Source organism: Festucalex cinctus, chromosome 5 (assembly GCF_051991245.1).
Source record: "Festucalex cinctus isolate MCC-2025b chromosome 5, RoL_Fcin_1.0, whole genome shotgun sequence".
NCBI lineage: Eukaryota > Metazoa > Chordata > Actinopteri > Syngnathiformes > Syngnathidae > Festucalex > Festucalex cinctus.
In genome coordinates this window covers 12138103-12151849 of record NC_135415.1, presented here as the reverse complement: position 1 = coordinate 12151849, position 13747 = coordinate 12138103, and the positions used below count along the sequence as shown (strand labels likewise).

The window sequence follows — 13747 nt, the reverse complement described above, 5'->3', positions numbered from 1 at the left end:
TAATTGTGATTTCAATTATTGCCATAATAATCGTGATTATTATTTTTTTCCCATAATTGAGCAGCCCTATGAGGTTCTATGATTACATTATTTTTTAAAAATGTTTTTCTAGTAATGAAGCTGTCTTCACTTGCGTATAATGTAAAAATGGACAGTGATGATGCTGAACCTTTTTAACCTCATGTTGGCATGTATTTTGCTTATATATGTCAATTAATTTGCATAACCAAGTACGTCAAAAAAAGCCAGATGTTAACGTGGTGTGTGGTACCAAGCCTCACCAAGTACAATGACTTCTTTAGCAGGGTGGGGGTGGGGGGTATGGCGTAATGGCCCGCAATTAACACCCTAATGATGAACGGCACCGCAATTTCCATATGTCTATTACGGCCCGTCCAATTACCCGCCGCCTTAATGAGAATTCCGGATAGCTCGGAAACGCCTCAAATCCTCCGCCTGACAAAGAAAAAAAAAAAAAAAAAACCGGCAGAAGAAGCCGAAGGAGAAAGGCGGGCGTGCTGTCCTACGGCGAGGAGGCCCCGGCCCCGCCTGGCCTGGCGTGCAGAATACTAACAAGGAGAGGTCTCTTTGCTTTTGGATTTGGCCCGAGGCGGCCAATCCTCCCGTGGATCCCAACAGATGAGCGAGCAGACCGTGTGGCCATTACGCCATCAATATTCCGCTGCCTTGGCACCTTACCCCTTATTTACCCGCTAAATATTTAAGCAGCGCGCGGCATCCTAACTTCACCCCCACACCCCCTCCTCCCACCTCCGCTTCCCAATGCACTCTGGTGATTTTTTTTTTCTGGCTCAACTTGTTGATGCCTCCCCTCTGGCTCAATACTTCCTGTTAGATTAACCTTAAAAAAAAAATCCAGGAGGGTAAACTCGATTTTACATAAAATGCAAACTATCTGCCGATCAATTCCGTGGTCTTTTTTTTTTTTTTTTTTTTTTTTTTATAAATTCTATCAGCCAAAAGAATTGTCATTTTTTTTTAAATATTTATTTTTATTTTATTTTATTTTATTTTATTTTTATATCTGCCAATCAGATCCATGTAGTCTTTTTTTTTTTTATTCAATCAGCCAAAAGAATTTTAATTATATATATATATATATATATATATATATATATATATATATATATATATATATATATATATATATATATATATATATATTTTGCTATTTGATATATATAAAAAACATTTTTTCCCCTAGCATCTAAAAGGAACAAATACACCTTAAATTATCAGTAATTTTCTTCATAGTAGATTTATGTCATTATTTTAACTCACTGAACAATTTTCACCGGTGAAAAGTTAATATTTTGTCTATAATTAATGTGGTAACGTTTTTCATGTGCAATTAATACCTTTTAAAAAGTAATTTTTCTACATGCTGTCGACTGATGATGACATCACTGGCGCTGAGGAAGTCGGTAACGACCAATCATGGCTCACCTGTTTTCTGGGTTTGGTCAGCAAACTGAGCCATGATTGGTCGTTACCTACGTCCTCAGCACACATGATGTCATCATCAGTCGACTGCAAGTAGAAAAAATATTTTTTAAAGGTACTAATTGTACATGAAAAATAATGAAGTTACTACATTAATTATAGACATAATATTTATTTTTTTACTGCTGAAAATGGCTCAATGAGTCAAGTATCCCTTTAAATGTATGGATGCTGAAAAAAGTTGTTTTGTTTTTTTTCGAATAATTGTGTGTGTTGCCAGGAGCATGGACGTGCTGATCAGCTTGAACAACGGCAAGTCGTTCATCTCCAGCGCGTACACCATCACCGCATCCACTTGTGTAAGTTGTTCCATTTCATCATCATACAACAGTCGAAGAAAAAAAAAAAGGATTATTATTTTTTGAATAAATGATCAATAAAAAAAAATAAAAAAATAAATAAGTCAAATTTGACAAATAATTTAGTGTTAATTGAATAATGGACTAAATATGCTAATACCCTGTTTATTAAGGTCACTTGTCAAACTTAATCCTGACTTAACCACGCGTCGCCCCCTGGTGGTTGGCTGACTACTAGTTGTGAACGTACTCTATATCTATATACTCGATATGCAGCAGAGCCTGCATTAAAATGTCAACACGGGTTAATTTTAAACATAGCTGGCAAAATCTGAATCACAATTTCAATCTTGTCTGCCCCCTGAAAGTATAAAACCGCAAAACGGACTGTTTGCCATGTTTGCAGTCCAACGGTCTGGTTGTGGCCATCGTGTTCCTGGTGCTTCTGGCTCTGGTGGCGCTGGCCCTGATGTGGTGGTTTTGGCCTCTCTGCTGCACTGTGGTGAGTCAAAAAACAAAAAACAAAAAAAACAAAAACAACTTCGTTATGTACCGGTGGTGTGAAAGGGGCTAAGGTCACTTTCATCCTGCAATCGCATCCATCTCGTCTTGAATAATACCTCCATAGGTGGAAAATTGCTGGGATGACGTTAAAGGGATCGTTCGGCTTTTTTAACATGAATCTCAATTTGATCCTCACCTCCCGTGTGTGCGATCAGCACTGACTTACCCCTGACAGCGTTCTGTGACACGCGTTCTGGTTCGGCGTTGGACGAGAGGAAAATAGTCCAGCAAGCTGGCTGGGGTCTCGGAAATAAAGCGTTTCTGTTCGTTCGTATCACTGCGCGGCGCCCTGTAGAACGCTAACCGACGCACTGCAGCCAGCTGATCCTTCCGCCTGAAGTTGTGCGCCGCGCAGTGATACGAACGAACAGAAAAGTAGTGGCTGGCGGTAATGGCGTCTGACTTTATTCAGAAAAGAGTATTGTGATGGAAATGTATCACGCTTTTGAAAACAAATAGTTTTTAGAAGAAAAACGCTTTATTTCCGAGACCCCAGCCAGCTTGCTGGACTATTTTGCTCTCGTCCAACGGCGAACCAGAACGCATGTCACAGAACGCTGTCAGGGGTAAGTCAGTGCTGATCGCACACACGGGAGGTGAGGATCAAATTGAGATTCATGTTAAAAAAGCCAAACGATCCCTTTAATGTAAAGCGTCAACGTTGGGGAAAAATGTAGAAAATGTCTGTATGCGAGTATGGTGAAAAGGGGGCATTTTGCTGGGTCACATTGATTCCACTATTTCCGTCTGGAAGCCTTTCACACAGAGTAGCGATAACTGGGAAGGAGAGGTAAGTGTGAAGTGTTAAGTCACATCTGGTTTCCAGCATTGTAGAATAATACTTTATACCCTTTCACATAGAGACAGGTTGGGAAAAATATTTAGACTTTATACGAGAAAACAATGAAAAATTTCAAGCCCTACCGTCACGGCGCAAGTCTCTCAATGAAAATTGACAGCCAATTTTAGTGGTCCCTGTTGCTCCATTGTCGCTGCCTTTCACACAGTTAGGGACAACTTCTTTCAACGCAACAGAATGGCTGTCGGTCAGTGACGTTTCCAATCGTGACTTGGGGAAAAAAAAACCTGTAAACGAAGCTGCGTAAAAGTATCTTTCATTTCTATTTTCCTCCCATTGCGAACGAAAAGGTGCGAACGACCGGATTAGCGAACGCACCAACAAACAGAACAGCGTAGTGGCGCCTGCAAATCCGACATAAAGCGCCGCCAATCCCCATCGCTTATTATTAATCGCGTCGGTCCCCCAGGTAACGCCGTGACGGCGGCGCCTCGCAAACAAAAAGATTTTCTTAACTTGTGTGCAATCTGTCGCCGGCGGGCCGCCACCGACTTCGCTTTCCCGATCGAGCTTCTTTGTGTGCCGTTGCTAGGCGACCTGAGCGGCCAGCCGCGGCCGGGCTCCAAACGAGAGAGGGGCCATTTTGTTTCCCGTGCCCCCGCTTTTGATGTGGTTATTGTGTTCGAATTGTGCCTCGGCCAATCAGCTCTGTCGCTTACCAACATTTGGGGCAAAAATGGCTCGCTTGCTTGAAAAAAAAACAAAAACTGGCCAGTTCCTTGCAGAGGCAAAGCAAAGGCTGGATGACGGTTGAACCGGCTCATCGATGCGTCAACTTTACCACTGTAATGACAGTTATGTCTTGAACTCAATTAAGTATTTTTATTTTTTTTGGTATTAACTCATTCACTGGCAGCCATTTTGACTGAAGCAACCCCCTTCGCTTCCGGCTGTTTCACTGGATTAAATAAAATAAAAAGCTTAATAGGTGAAAATCACTTCACACGTTTTTGATGCTGACTGTCTGACAGTTGGATTTGGTTGAACAAAGCAGCCTTACACAAATGTGTCATTTTAGCCGGCAAAACGGGCTACTGTGGTTCTGACGTCACTTCTTCCCATAGCCCAAAATCTCACCTAATAATGTTTTGGGTAGGGGTGTTGTGTGCATCAATAAATGACAATACACACCTTGATACATGGGATATACACCATTTTTTTTAAGTGTAAATGATTCAATTCAGATACATAGATAGATAGATTGACTGACTTACTGACTTTTGACTGACTTACTGACGTTTAACTGACTTACTGGCTGACATATTGGCTTCTGACTTACTTATTGACTTACTGACTTTCTGGCTTACTGACTGACTTACTGACCTCTGACTGACTGACTGACTGACTTACTGACTGACTGACTTAATTCGTGACTTTTGACTTACTTACTTACTTCTCACTTACTTACTGACTTACTGACCTTTGACTTACTGGCTTCTCACTTATAGTTACTGACTTCTTACTGACTTACTGACTCCTGACTTACTGACGTCTGACTTACTTATTGACTTCTCACTTACTTACTGACTTACTGACTTTATTCATCCCCAGAGGGAGCATTCAAAGTGTCTGGTAGCAAAAGTACATCCATCCACCTTGCACAAGATTCAGTGGGATTCAATTTGTTATGATATGTAGCGCAATGAGATTCTTGTTTTCATTTTCCAATCTGAATGAACTTGTCAGCACTGTAAATGTGGCATTTGTGCAGGATCGGGATTTCGAGAGCGATTCGGAGTCGTCTCAAGTGCCATCCCATATCTGCCGTTTTTTGCCAATCCCAAAGTTGCAGCTCGCCGCCCCCATTTTAGGAAGCGTTCACTTGTGTAGCTGTAACTCAGTCCTCCATTGTTCTCTTTGAGAGCGGCTTGTACTTTGTGCGAGAGTAAACTCAGCGCACCCTCGGGCCCTTTGGAAAACACTCGCAGCCACTTTAGAAAAATCCACAACAGATTACCGGGGCCGGGGGCCGGGGGAGGGCACAGATGGCGTTTTTTTTTTTTTTTTTCTCCCCGGGTCCCTGCTTCTTTTCGTGCCACCGACGCGAAGCCCCTTCACCAGAAATGATAGACGTCACCTGGCGTGGGTGGAACCTGCAGGGACGGCGTCCAGCATGAGACGGAAGCATATTTTGGAGCGGCAACAAAGGCATTAAAATGTAAACCCCCTGCAGCATGTCTGGCCGCCACCGTGTTTGTCTTGGTGCGGGGAGCTGCTGTCGCCTCGCACCCGGGGAACGCCGCACAAGAGGAGGGCCATGTGTGCCTTGTTAATATTTAAACCCCCACCACCCCGCCCCACCCCCCGCTTCCTTTATAGCCCTCGCCAGTCTGCCAGGCTGCGGAGAGTCGGGATGAGGCGCAAAATCCCGGCTCGGCTCGGAGCCAGCCGAGGGGGTCACGCGCACAAGCTGCGGAGTGATGATTTTCTTTTGTTTGGCGTTTATTTGGGGGAAATGACAGGCAAAATGGCGCCCGAATCAAAAGCTCAGTCCACCACTCGGATTGCAATTGGAGACACTTTTGAAAATGTTTGATGAGCTGATAACGGCATTACGATGTCGGTTGTATGTCTTGTCTGTGTTTGTTCACGTAGCAGTCGATTGAAGAGTTTGCCGAGATTGTATCGTTGATGCTAATTTCTGTTAGCAGATATATGCTGTTTCACAGTATATTTTAGCATTAAGCTAGTGTACTTTTGTCAGACAAAAAGGATGGCTGAAGATAAAGTTGCTCCGATTAATCAATTACTAAGTGGTTATCAAATTAATTGGGAATTATTTTTGCTAATCAATGAATCGTTCAGATACTTTTTTAATTGTCCAAAACCTCCGAATTTCAGCCTCTTAACAGTAAGTATTAGGGATGTAACGGTAAGCGCGATATCATGATATCGTCGTCGTCATGTTCACGATATTCAAATGCAACACATCTGTTAAAAAAAGTCAGGTTGATTTCCATTTGTGTAGTTGTAGCACCCTCTGGTGGCTAGTTTTTTAGTGAAATTTAATTTTCATTAGGGATGTTTTGGCCCCTCTATGTTGAAAAGCTGCACTAATTGTCAGATGAAGGGGAACGTAATATGTCTGTGATGCAAGTCAGTATGTGGAGGAACTCGATGTGTGAGTGCATTAACATAACATAATAATAATGACATAATAATAATAATAAAGCATAATAATAACATAACATTGCTGTTATATACAAAAGCACATCATTGTGCTTTTTTTACAATATTGAATTTGTGACCTTTTTTAAATATCACCAACTTCCCCACAATATCATGATAATTATCGTATCGTGAGCTTTATATCGTGATAATATCCTATCGTGACGTTTAGATATCGTTACATCTCTAGTAAATATTCTACAATTTCTTTAGTCCTTTATGAAAGTGCACTTTGTGTTGAACCAAAGTAAATCATTTTCTTTTACTTTGGAAAACAACAATCAACATTTTTGCCTATTTTCCGACATGTTATGGACACCGAATCACAAGTACTTATCTCCCTATTAATCCAGATCCAATCCATTTTCAGGCTCAGTATGAACTATGAACATACTAGTGTGAATTGCGGTTAAGACCAAAGCCAGCCTGTTTTGGTGTAACTTAACAAAATGTGGGAAAAAAGTGATCTACGCACATCAGAAAAGTATTCACAGTATTCACATTGACAAACAGTAACAATTTTGAGAACTCATTCCCTGCGTGTCTTTCTGGCTATTAATTGGGCGTCGCATCTGTCCGGCAGGTATAGCCGGGAAAAATATTTATCCCACAATATGTCCCGAAAATCTGCTGGTGTAATTACTCGGGAGGAGCTAATCCGGCGAGCGTACGGCGGCGGTGGGAACGACGCCGGGCAGCGTATGGCAAGGTCGCCGGATTTGCTGACGAGCGTGTCAAAGAGGAATTAATTAAGCCTAATTGATGACTTTCTTTCATTATGCTAATGACGGCACCGTCCCGCCGTTTTAAACGGGATGAGCGCAAAACAGCTGTTAGCGACTAATGCTAACTTTGTTTTTTGTTTTTTTTTAGGGGGGGGGGGATTCCATTTCAAGCGAGGAAAAAAAAAAAAAAAAAGAGTGGCTTTGAAGCCCTTGTTAGGGTTTCCAGACTGGGATAGGGTTTCAAGTGAGGTTTAGGATTTCAAAGTAGGATTTTAGTTTTCTAATCAAGGGTTTGCCTTTTAAAATATGGTTTTCAGTTTCGGTCTCAAACAAGAGTTGGATGACAAGGTAAGGCTTTCAAGTTAGGGTTTCAAGTGAAACTTTGGATTTCAAAAAAGACAATTTTAGGCTTCTAATCAAGGTTAGGGTTTTAACTAGTGTTGTTCCGATACCGATACTGGTATCGGCAGAGGCGGCGATACTGCATTAATACAGTGGTATCGGTATCGGTGAGTACTCACAAGTAATATGCCGATACCATTAATTCCAACACTAATATAGGATTTTGGATGCAGCATCTTGTGTCTTGCTCGTGCACGACATTCACTGATATGTGACATGGTCACTGCATGCCGATCTAAGATATCCTATTGGCCCTTGAATGCTCTGAACCAATGGCAGGACAACTATTTCATGTTGAGGAAAAAAGAATGTAGGTATCGGTATGGTATCGGTATCGGCCGATACTGCAAAGCTGGGTATTGGGATCGGTATCGGGGGCCAAAAAACGGTATCAGAACAACACTATTTTTAACTTGAGGTTTCAAGAGATGATTAGGGTTTTAACGTAGGGGTTCAACTTAGCCAGAGTTGTTGTTTTGAGTTATTTTCCTCTTGTCCCTTCATCTCTTCCTTTTTGTCTTCCTTTTCCACAGCTTGCTCCTCCTTCTCTTCTTCCTCCTCCTCCTCCATCTCCTCTCGGTCTCCCGTCTTATCAGAGATAATTAACACGTCAGGACTTTCGGTCCACTCGGGTGCGTTGAACCTCGTCCAATAAATTTAAGACCCCCCCCCCCTTCAACAAGTCGATTGTTCATTTTTCAGAGGGGGGCCCTCATGTTGCAAAACAGGAGCACTAATCAGAGTCAGCGGGTTGGGGTTGGGTGGGGGTAGAGGTGAGGGGTAAGGTATGGAGGTGGGGGGAGTTGGGTGTTCTTTTTGACTCAGTGGCCTGTCAGCCCGTCAAGCTCCCGTCACGCCGATGGTGGACATCATCTCATGACAGACTTTCTGCTGACATTTTTTTCCCCCTCTCTTCCTGTTTATTCAGGTCATCAAGGACCCCCCGCCACCGTCTCCCCCGTCAAGGCCGCCACCACCTGTGAGTACGCTTTCAAAACAGGGTTACGGCTTCAAATTAGGGCTCCAAACAAGGGTCGCAAGTGGCTTGCGTTCATATTTGGGATTCAAAACAGGATTAGGGTTTCAAATTAGGGTTTCATATGATCCTTTCCAACATTGGCTGGGTTATCAAGGTAAGGTTTCAAGAGAGTTAGGGTTTTGTACAAGGGTTAAGGGTTCAAATTAGGGTTTCTAGCCAAGGCTGCGGTTTTGAGCCTGCGGTCGGCTTTAATTCTTTCAAGCCGTGTTTATGTTTTCAAGACAATCAGCGTTCCCAAGACAGCATTTGCATTTAGCCTTATAAGTATTTGTTCGCTTTTTATACGGCTTTCAAGACAGTTTGGGTTTCAAACAAGGGGTAAGGTTTGAAATTAGGTTTCAAGTTTGGGTTGAGGTTTTATACCGAGCTTTTGGTTTCAAGCAAGGGTTAAAAAGGGATACTTGACTCAGTGAACAATTTTCAGCAGTGAAAAGTTCATATTTTGTCCAGAATGAATTTGATAACTTTATTTTACATGTACTTTAAAAAGTAATTTTTCTACTTGCTGTCGACTGATGATGACATCACCTGTGCTGGGGAAGTAGGTAACGGCCAATCATGGTTTTCTGGGTTTGGTCAGTAAACTGAGCCATGATTGGTCGTTAGGCTCGTTACCTACTTCCTCAGCACAGGTGATGCCATCATAAGTCAACAGCAAGTAGAAAAAATACTTTTTAATAAAGGTATTAATTGTACAGTAAAAAATTAATGAAGTTACCACATTAATTCTAGACCAAATATTAACTTTTTATTGCTGAAAATGTCTCAGTGAGCCAAGTATCCCTTTAAGGTTTCAAGCAATATTGGGGTCTCAAATTGGGGTTTGAAGACAAGGTTGGGGTTTCACATTTTTAGCATTTTGTAAGCTTTAAAATGACTCAAGCCTTGGTAAGTTTCAAGGTAGGGTTTCAAAGTACTTAGTGTCTCAAACAAGGGTTAATGTTTATAATTATGGTTTCAAGCCTGGTTTAGGAGAGCAAAGTGTCAAAAGGTTAAGGTTACAAACTACAGATAAGGTTTCAGACCTGCTTTAAGGTTAACCTTGTTTTGGTTTTCAAGGCAGTCAGGATTGCAAACATGGATTGGGGTTTGAATTGAGGGTTTTGTAGCATTTGAAGGCTCTGAAGATTGCATTGTGTGACGAGAAGGTGTGGATGTGCGGCCTCGCTAACACCCTTTCTGTTTTCAGGAGCCCGAGCCGGCGGGCAAGAAGAAATGGCCGACTGTGGACGCCTCCTACTACGGAGGAAGAGGAGCAGGAGGCATCAAACGCATGGAGGTCAAAACAGCACACACTTCATATCGAAAGATCTTCCTCATCTTTCTTTTTTCTCTCCTCTCATCACCTCCCTTTTCTATTCCTTCTATTGACTTTCCTCCTTTTTTCCTCTTCTTACTCCTTTCCTCCTGCTCCTTCTCATCCTTCTGTTACTTCAACTAACCAATCAGGTGTTTTTTTTCCATCCTCAAAGTAGTGACCTCATGTAAAAGTCAGAATGGTGGCGTTGGAATGCGACGTACGTGTCATCGTGTAAACGCCAAGCGGGTCAGCATAAATGTGCTTACGCTCATTTTTTTTTTTTTTGTTCGCCAGTCCATCCGTCTGTCTATCCGTCCGTCTTTCCATCCGTCAATCCGCACCTTGACAACTCTGACGTGACAGGCTGTCCTTGGTCGTCTCCGTCCCGACGCCGTCACGTCATCACCGCTGTCAAGGTGTCCGCCATCCTAACCCCCCTCCTCCTCCCCCACTCCTCCACATCATCTGTAAGTTATCACAGGGATTTCCCAGAATCCTTGGGGAGTGCGTACCTCATCGCTCGTTTCCCCCCGCGAGGATGCCGGTGGAGCGGGCACTTGATACTTCCTCGCCTCTTGTCTTAGCGTAACCATGTCCGCGCTTCTACTGCCAAGGTCTCAAAAGTCCATCTTGAAACATCCTTTCAAGTCTTCCAACAGTACGGTTTCTCATAAAGATGACATTCGCTCACAAAAGGGCCACGTTTTTGCACGCAAAAATGGGAACACCAGGTAGTTTATTAAACTTGCTATGCTCACTTTCCCCAACAATACCTGGAAATGTTACTCCCCACATTAGAGCTGTCAAAATGTATTGATTATTCGACAAATAATCATTTATCAAATTAATCAGCAACTATTTTAACTCATTTGCTCCCAAAAACATATAAATATGTTCTATTTTAAGTGTCCCAAAGACCTATTTATACATTTTTTTATTGTAGAGCATGCAGAAGGCTTTGATGCAGCCTCTGAACGACAAAGAACGGGTGAAGCAATTGTAGTAACGACAAAAACGGCCAGCAGGGTGCATCAGAGTATAAGAGATCAACCAGGGCCATGTTGCAAACCAGCTCATTTCCCCACAGTTCTAAACAGATTTGTGAATAATGATGAAACTTAGCTATATTCTAATGCTAATTGCTACAATACGGAAACAGATAGAAATATACTTTTTTTTCCTGATGAAAGAAGAGACTCTAATCTTTCTTTTGGTAAGATCAATGTTTTTATAGCAATAGAACCCAATATTCTGTGCGCCTTGCAAGTAATAACTTATGTCTGCTCCTAATCAACAAACAAAAAATAATCAACACAAAATGGATGACAGCGAGCAGTCAAGACGCTTTCAGTGTAACAATACTTCAAAATAATTCAACTGCATGACCTTGTGCTATATGTATTTTAGCAGTAATTGTTCTTTTATACATTAAAAAAAATACAAATAGACAGAAGATTTTGTTTTACAAACCAAATTGTTTTTACAAACTGATAGCTTGAATTGAAATACATCCTTATTTTGTTTTGTTCTGTATTTAGGTTTGGAAAAAATGTCTATTCCTCTTAATTTATGCTCACTTTCCCTTTTCATAAATCTAGTCTATATATTGACAAGTAAAAATTTCATGATGTGCTTCATACATTATTTTAAGGCGGTTAAACCCCATCAATTCGTTACATTTTAAAGTTTTTAGTTGTATAAATAAAGGATGAGTGGGGTCTCTGTATCCACAACCAAAAAAAATGACACGCATTGCACAATATCAACAGTAATTGTTCATTGATTACTGTAATCCTTCTGAACACTGATTATCATCTGTGTTTCATCAAAATAAGACGTTTACAAACAAACATTTTTTTTACTTTGGAAAACAATTACCATATAAAAGTGATGTCATTCTGTCGTTGCCGCAGGTGCGCTGGGGCGAGAAGGGCTCCACCGAAGAGGGCGCCCGGCTGGAGAAGGCCAAGAACGCCGTGGTGTCCATGCCCGAAGACGTTGAGGAGCCCATGTTCAAGCGGCCCACTCCCAGGCCCTCCACCGCCTCCTACCACCGCATGGACAACAAGTGGTACACGCCTATCAAGGTGAAGTTTGCATTTTGATGAAGCTTTTTGGAAGTGAAATTGCGAGAGTTAAATGCTCCCCGTGTCACATCAGGGTCGTCTGGATGCTTTGTGGGCGTTGATGCGACGGCAGTACGATCGAGTGTCCCTCATGCGGCCCACCTCTGCTGATAAGGTACGTCGGTGGGGATCTTTGAAAGTTGTCAGTGTTGATTTTCACTGTTAGTCCTTTTTGGGGACTCCAGTAACACATTTTGCCTTCTTAACTCGCTCATTCGCTCCCAGCCATTTTCACAGAAGCAATCTCGTTCGCTCCCGGCTCTTTTACTGGATTTTAACTGATTTCGCAAGGCTCACAGAATATTGTGTTTGATTGCTATAAAAACATGGAAGCTATCAAAAGAAAGATTAAAGTCTCTTCTTTCATCAGGGGAAAAAAAAGTATATTTCTATGTTTACGTTTTACAGCAATTATCATTAGCATTAGAATTAGTGTTGTTCCGATACCGATACTGGTATCGGCAGAGGTGCCGATACTGCATTAAAACAGTGATATCGGTATCAGTGACTACTCACAAGTAGCATGCCGATACCATTAATTTCAAGGCTAACATAGGATGCAGCATCTTGTGTCTTGCTGGTGCACGACATTCACTGGTATGTGACATGTTCACTGCATGCCGATCTAAGATATCCTATTGGTCCTTGAATGCTCTGAACCAATGGCAGGACAGCTTTTTCATGTTGAGGAAAAAAAACCTTAAGTATCGGTATTGTATCGGTATCGGCCGATACTGCAAAGCTGGGTATCGGTATCGGGAGCCCAAAAATGGTATCGGAACAACACTAATTAGAATATAGCTACGTTGAATCAATTTTCACAAATCTATTTAGAATTGTGAGTCATTGAGCTTTTTTTTCAACATGGCCCTGATTGATCTCCTTTGTCTGCTGCCACCTGCTGGCCGTTTGTGTAATAACTACCATTTCTGCAACCATTCTTTGCAGTTGAGAGGCTGCATCAGAGCCTTTTGTATGCTCTCGCATAAAAAAGAAACAAAAAAAACGTATAAATACGTCTTTGGGACATTTAAACATTGAAAAAACAAAACAAAACACATTTATATGTTTTTGGGAGCAAATGAGTTAACATGCTTTTTGTTTTTTTTTCAATTACATTTTTAGACTTAAGTCTCAAATAGGCTAGTATTCTATTTTTCCTCTTAAAACATTTGTTCACAAAAAGATAGTTTGACCAGAACAAAAACAAACAAAATGTTTTTGCCTTGAAAGGCCATAGTTTGCCATAGAAATGAAGTTAATTCCTGATTTAAATATTTCATTTGCCATTAAAATGCTGTCAATTTTCACCAAAAAAAGGCAAAATTCAACTACCAAATATGTTTTAACTTGGAAGGCTATATTCTACTTTTAAAATGATGTTGTATATTTGCTAACAGTTTACTTTCGGTATAAATGTCACATTTTTGCCATTAAAACATTATTTGTTCCCAAAACAGGATATGCCGCATTAGACCAGAAAATCTTATTTGCCTTGAAATTATGTAAACAGTATATAAAATATATTGGGTTGAAAATGTAAAAGTTAAACTTTGTGAATCCATATCATTTATTGGTAGTTATTATTATTATTATTATTATTATTTATTTTATTTTATTTTTAGGCTGCAAATGTTCGTGTGTTGAATTGAGTGGATAATCTGGATATAAATACCCATTGTTCCTTATATTTCCTGTACAACAATAGTCTTCCATTTACAGTCTAACTGCGCACATGCGC

General features: G+C 41.1%; 1 protein-coding gene and 1 long non-coding RNA gene across 3 annotated transcripts in view; one reads left to right on the top strand and one right to left on the bottom strand.

The window, feature by feature from the left end:
• The window catches only part of antxr2a (ANTXR cell adhesion molecule 2a), a 98780-nt gene that overhangs the window by 44757 nt on the left and 40276 nt on the right, over positions 1–13747 (top strand). For both annotated transcript variants that reach the window (XM_077522440.1, XM_077522441.1), the window contains 6 exons: positions 1745–1823; positions 2230–2325; positions 8470–8520; positions 9770–9859; positions 11794–11967; positions 12041–12121. In XM_077522440.1, coding sequence (XP_077378566.1) covers positions 1745–1823; positions 2230–2325; positions 8470–8520; positions 9770–9859; positions 11794–11967; positions 12041–12121 — 571 coding nt within the window. The remainder of the gene's footprint in view (positions 1–1744; positions 1824–2229; positions 2326–8469; positions 8521–9769; positions 9860–11793; positions 11968–12040; positions 12122–13747) is intronic.
• Positions 1933–4024, bottom strand: LOC144019407 (uncharacterized). Its single transcript, XR_013283661.1, has 2 exons — positions 3312–4024; positions 1933–2320 (listed from the first exon to the last, which is right to left on the bottom strand). It is a non-coding gene; the product is annotated as an uncharacterized LOC144019407 (long non-coding RNA).